Below are 6313 nucleotides of genomic sequence, written 5' to 3'. Positions count from 1 at the left end.
CTGAGGTTGGATGCCCAGCCAGTTTTCTGTGTACACACGTAACTGTGGTGTTTGGAATCTGAGCACTTGCTTCCCTAGAACTCTGTTGGCTGCAGATGAGGTTATACCTTACCCATCAGCCCACCTGCTCTCACACAATGACAGCAAGGCAGAGAACAGAGGAGCCAGGAGGTGAAGTGTCAGGGCCTAAGAACCCAAGAGAGTAACTAGAAAAGATGACACCAGCTGGAGAGCAGGTGACTGGCTCCTGATGAGGCTACCAGGCTCCAAGGACTGTCCGGTGGACACCCAGGCATGGACACCCCAGGCTGCGCCTGGTTGCTGCTTCTGCTGCTGCCATTGCTGCTGTTACCCCTACAGGTGAGCTGGGTTGGTGCTGGGAACTGTGCTTAGCATAGGTGGGTTTTTCATTTTCTGGGCTTAAAAAAAAATGTCAGGATAACTGAGTATAATCCATCTGAACCTGAAACAAAAGCCAGCATTCAGCTGAAGCCAGGGGTGCTGGTCACCTCTAGAGTAATACAGGCACACAGGTTTCAGAGGAAGGTAGGGTTGAGATCCACATCTTATGAGGAAGTGGAGAGCAGAGCAGCTGAGGAATTTAATACTGGTGGCAGCCAGTACCCTGTGTTCCCACGGGCAGCCCGTGCTCTCTGTTCCAGTGGCAGTCTTACATGCAGTTGTGGAGTGTGACCTGCTGAATTTGCTCTGTTTTAGTGGGAAGAGAATATTGTGTCTTCCTTTTTTATAAAATGAATGTTTTAGGTTAGCATATGAGGTGATTGGCTTCATTATGGATTTTCATGTGTACTCACTTCTTCATCCCTTCCCTGGCTTCCCTCCTGCAGCCCCTTCCTCCCACCCCACAAGCCACCTGTGAATGCATGGCCCCTGCACCCCCTTGCTTTTCCAAAGATCTCTTCATATTCTACTTGATTCTCCTCTCTTTCTCTCCCCCTCCTTTCTCTCTCTCTCTCACATACACAGACACACACACACAGAGAAAGAGCAGACAGACCAACAGACAAACAGACACCACACACCAACACACAAAGTGGAGGCAGCCAGTAGTGGTTGGGAGTAAGCACTCTGGGGTCTGAACCTGGTTGCTTACATGACAACAAAGGACTCCTCCCCACTTTCAGAGGAGGAGGGTCTGGACTTGGCTGACTTCGATCCTCATCTCACCTCAAGTCCATTTCATCCATGGTTCCCGGAAGTCTAGGTGGATTACTCCAGCAGTGCAGCTGGATGGTCAGGACTTGAAACAAAAACCTTGTTGCTGTGTTTTCTTTGCTTGCCAATAAAGCTAAAAAGTGTGCTTCGCTGCCTTTCTGGGCACTGTAGTGAGGGAAGGGACCCCATGGATGGCCTGTACTTGGTGATGCCTTGGCCAGTGGTATCGTCAGCCTTCCTTTCTGTTTTCCCTAATCAATGAAAGGAGGGGGGGCTACATTCGTGCAGTCACTAGTTAGACCTCTGCTAGGCCAGACCCTTGGATGGACACTAAGTACAGCAGCAAACACAACAGGGGGTTCTTTTGGTACACCCTTGGCACACGCACACTCTAGCAAAGCCCCATTTTTGAAATCGGGTGCCTTGCCTAGTATCAGCTGCGTGGAATTATATGTTGCATTTTGCTGCATTGAGAGCTGAGCTTTTAATCAGTGTTTTCATCTCATCTGTAGTATTTCTTAGAACCCTGACTTATTACCCCTATGTTAGTCTGGATCTGAGTATATTGCAAATCAAATCCTATCTCCATCCTTTCTTCATGCCTGCCCCTGCCTCCAACTAGTCTCTCAAGGAAACAGTGACACCTTGTCCCATGTTATGGTAGCACAGCACGTGAAAGGTTAATTCACCTCCAAGGGGAAGTGAGGATGGTGGGGACATTGGACTCCTCCTGTGGACTGCACCTCAGTGCTTGGCTGAAAGAGTTTTGCAGATGGCAGTGAATTTTGAAACTGTAGGAGCAGGGGATCCAGAGGAATTGGGAGTGCAGGGTCTGCCCTTGTTGAAGAACTACGTCATCATCAGGTGTCCAGTCATTCACTAAACTGGCCGGAAAAAACACAACCCCTCCCTGCCTTCAGGGTTCCTCCAAGTTCTGTTTGCCAGTGTCTTTCACAGGAATAACACCCCCCCCAACACACACCTAATCTCCACAGTGAGAATCCTTCATCCCATAGCTAATCTCTACAGTGACCCCCCCTATACCTAATCTCTACAGTGACCCCCCACACACACCTAATCTCCACAGTAAGGATCCTCCCCCCTCCTAGCAAATCTCCACAATGAAAACCCTTCCCTCATGCCTAATCTCTGAAGTGAGCACCCTCCCCCACACCTAAACTCCACAGTGAGAACCCTCTGTCCCATACCTAATCTCCATGGTGACCCCACACACACACACTGGCATTTTTCTGAGGAAGTGTTGTGTGTACTGGTTTCTCTCTGAAAACTCACACCCTTGCTCTGTCTTTCTTTTTTTCTTGAGAATTTCATATGTTTTGATCATATCCACTCCTCCCCAGTTCTTCCAAGACCCACCTCATCTTCTCTACCCACCCAGATTTATGTACTTGAAAAAAAAATCAAGATAGATTTATATTGTCCCAGTATTCCTGGATATGTGGCCTTCCACTGGAGCTACGCTCTTGTAGAAAACAGCATTTTCCTCTCCAGTGGCTAACAGTTGCTGAGAGTTCCACGACTCTGACATGAAGCCAAAGGACAAAGCCAGAAGTGTGTTCTGTAGGCCAACAACCTTGGTCTACACTCAGAGATACCCAGTGGCAAGCTGTCTGCCTGGTTGTCATTTTTAATCCTACAAATCCAAGCAACCTCATATTGGGCCAGGCTGGATTCAAAGGCCAGAGATGAGAGAATCTCCCAAAGAATGAAACTGGTGTTTTGTGGTTGGCACTGTTTTTGAATTTCTGAAGAAAGTTTTCTTTTAACACCATAAGGCTAGAGAGATGGTAGAGAGGTGGCTCTGTCAGTTAAGGACCTGCAACAAAAGCATGAGGACCTGAGTTCAGATCCTTAGTTCTGACATAAACAGCCAGGTGTGGAGGGACCTGTCTAGAAAGGCTGAGACAGACCATGCGGCCTGCTGGCCACCAGCATCGCCTAATGGTTGTTTGGGTTCAGATCAACGACATAAAGGGCAGCTGAGAAAGACATCTGAGGTCGACCTCTGGCTTCCACACGGACATACATGTGGACCTACGTGGATGCACACACACACACTAATAATGATGATGATGATGATAAAACATTGCTAGCAATTAGGCTCTGGCCACTGAAGTCCTTGAGGGACTTCACTGGGAATCTGAGAGTTGGAGCAGTGGATGACATGGCAGTCAGGGGCGAAACTTAGACCACCTGGGCAAAGAGCACCCAGACTCTGTGTGTCCTAGCAGCAGCGGCTTCCTGGAAGGACTTTCTGCTACCTTCTACAGAAAACTGTATTTTCAAATGGTTTAAGACAGAGAGTGGGTTGGAAGAGCATGTGCTCCAGGCTGGTATCTTGAACTAATGGCATGATCACCATTATAAGAGGCCTGGTGTCTTTAACTGCACCATCAGCAGGAACACATCCCTCTGGTAGAGTCCTTCAGAACCTCTTTCTGGCTTCTCAGGCTGTTGCCAATAAGGTCTGCAGCTACATCATTTCATCCTCCACCCAGGTCATTGCCAGCCTTGTTCCTGGGTGTCTGCTTCCTCTTCCTGTCATTGGATCGGGGCACACCAGGATGTCTTCATTGTAACTTGATGAACTCTGAAGGTGTCTTAGTTTGCAGGTGCTATGGATGAGGACTTCTGCATATGTGTTTAGGGGTGTCATTCAGTTCCCAGCAGAGGGACGAGAAGGGACAGGAGTGGTCACTCCAGGAGATGTTCCAGGGTCTCTTATGGAAATATGGGAACTCTCAGTCCTCGAGGTGGGTGCAGATGGCTAGAAGGGCCAAAGGAGCCTAGGAATGAAAGCAGAGCTTAGCTGTGTTGCTTAGCAAGGGGCAGGTGTGGAGAGTGAGCAGGTGTCAGTGTTCTGTTGAATTAGGGAGTCCTGAAGAAGGAGTGCTTTGTGAGAAAATGAGCTAAAAGGGTCAATTCTGGCTAAGTTGACTCCAAGGGGACTGTGAGATACAAGAGGAAATAGAGGTTGCCTAGAGACTTTCATAGGAAAAGGCAGATACTTGGCCCTTCCTGTTTGGAGCACAGTTTTACATGGTGTGGTGTGTGTATGCACTCGCACCTGAGTCTGTGCAAGCGTTTGTATGTCTAGGCATGCATGTGTAGACAGAAGATAGCTTTCAAGAGCAGGGTGTCTTCTTCTAGCACAGGCCCTACAGATAGGTGTAGGTCATCAAACTTTGCAACCTCACCTGCTGAGTCATCTCACTGGCTTCTTTAAGCACTTTAAAAAATTAAATAGTAGAGCTGATACATTAAAAACATAAAAGTCGTATTTTCAAGGTACTGTGTAGTGAAAGAAGAGAAAGAAAGACTGATTTCCAACATTTTCAGAAAGAATAAAGAATATTGTCTATTTAGGGTCTCCTTCCTTCCTTTGTTTCTCTCTCTCTCTTTTCTTTCTTTCTTTCCTTCCCCTAATGTATTCTGAGAGTTATTTTTTTTCTCTTTCTCTCTCAAAAGATCTCATGGCTTCCCTGATTAGGTTAGCCTGAATGACACTGTGACCTGGTTCAAGTCCAGTTCCACCTGTGAAAGGGCAAAGGGTCAGGGGAAGAAGGAGCTTGCCTGCCTGCCACTGTGACAAAACAGCCTGAGGTAGGCTGCAGCTGAAGAAGCCAGCCTGGGGACAGTCCTACCCGCACTGCAGAGAGCATTATGCAAACTGCCGTGAGTGGCATCCTTTTCAGAGGAACTGCCTCAATTGTCCGGGATGGAGGTGTAATAGGCACTCTTTACAGAGTCATTTCAGCAGCAGGAACAATTGCGAGTCTCCTGCATCATGCAGATGAGCCATTCTGAGGCTGCATATAGAGAAGCTAGAGAAGCGAAAGCAGGCGGGAGCTGCTGGGCTGTTTTAGGCACCTCTCTGGCAAAGTGTAAACCTTTCATGCTTTAACTCTCTTTGAAGATCCAAGTGACTTTTCCTTGCCTGTTGGTTGGGCACGTTTGTGTTATCAGGACAGAATGAATCTACAGAGCTAGAGTGTAGAGCAGTTACTGGAAGATTCCATCTTCCACTGAGGGACTTGAGTGACAGGAGAGAGTCCACACAGTCCTTGCTGAAGCCCTAAAGCCTGGGACAGAAGCAAAATCAATTTTTGCATTCATTTGCAAGAATTGCAGTTTCTTTAAAAAGTTTTTAAAATTTATTTTTTTATTTTATGTGCATGGGTGTTTTGCCTGGATGTCTGTGTACCATGCCTGCCTGGTGCTGATGGAGGTCAGTAGCCGTTGGACCCACTGGAACTGGAGTTACAGATGATTTGTGAGTCACCATTGGGTGGCTGGGGATTGAAACTAGATTTTGTATAAGAACATACAATGCTCATAACGGCTGAGCCATCTCTCCAGCCCCTACACTCTATATTTAAATCTCCCAATATTAGCCAACAAATATTCAATGTCTGAACATACTAGTTTAAGGTTGGGTAATTCGGAGACTTTGAAAATTTTTTCTTTGGGGCTAGCGGCACAGTGCAGGTACGACTGAGGTGCTTTCTAGCATACATGAGGACTTGAGTTCCACAAAGTGCACACCTGCTGTCCCAAGGCTAGAGAACAGGAACAGGAAGATCCTTGTGACTTCACATACATACCTATGAACACACACACACACACACACACACACACACACACACACACACCTCTTTTCCTTTAGGTAAATAGAAATAGAAATATAGTCTGTGGCAGGCAGCAAATGCCATTGTTTTCTTTGACATGAACAAAATGACCTCACAGCACCGCAAGGGCAGCAGTAGACATGTGCAGAGTGTGCCTGCGTGGGCACACCCGGTGGTGACCTGGTGGAACCTGGGTCCGCTGATCTGGACGCTTGTGATTTAGGTTCAGATCCTGGAGACCCCGACTGTATGAGTTACATTTATTGATAACATGTTAAAAATGAAAATGGACAAACTTAACCATGCTTAATTCACTAAAGAGAACAAGAACCCCATCACACGCAAACATGAAGAACAGAGTTTTACTTAGAATAACTGTGTTTTTCAGACTCTGCCTAATGGGAATGAGCTTTCATTACTGTTGTAACCTTCCCATGGATGCCCACAGAAATGCCCTCTTGGACAAAGAGGGCAGCAACATACAAAGA

The 6313-nt window shown here is 47.0% G+C and overlaps 1 protein-coding gene across 1 annotated transcript in view; it reads left to right on the top strand.

Moving 5' to 3' along the window:
* The first annotated feature begins 294 nt into the window (after window positions 1-294).
* The window catches only part of Cdh26 (cadherin 26), a 43265-nt gene continuing 37246 nt past the window's right edge, over window positions 295-6313 (top strand). Inside the window, exon 1 of the mRNA XM_055596196.1 lies at window positions 295-360. Within this exon, the coding sequence (XP_055452171.1) occupies window positions 295-360 (66 nt within the window). The remainder of the gene's footprint in view (window positions 361-6313) is intronic.

This window comes from Psammomys obesus, unplaced genomic scaffold (genome assembly GCF_907164565.1).
Source record: "Psammomys obesus unplaced genomic scaffold, mPsaObe1.curated_primary_1811, whole genome shotgun sequence".
Classification (NCBI taxonomy): Eukaryota; Metazoa; Chordata; class Mammalia; order Rodentia; family Muridae; genus Psammomys; species Psammomys obesus.
Note: the sequence above shows the minus strand (reverse complement) of the source record. Positions and strands in the feature narration are given on the sequence as shown.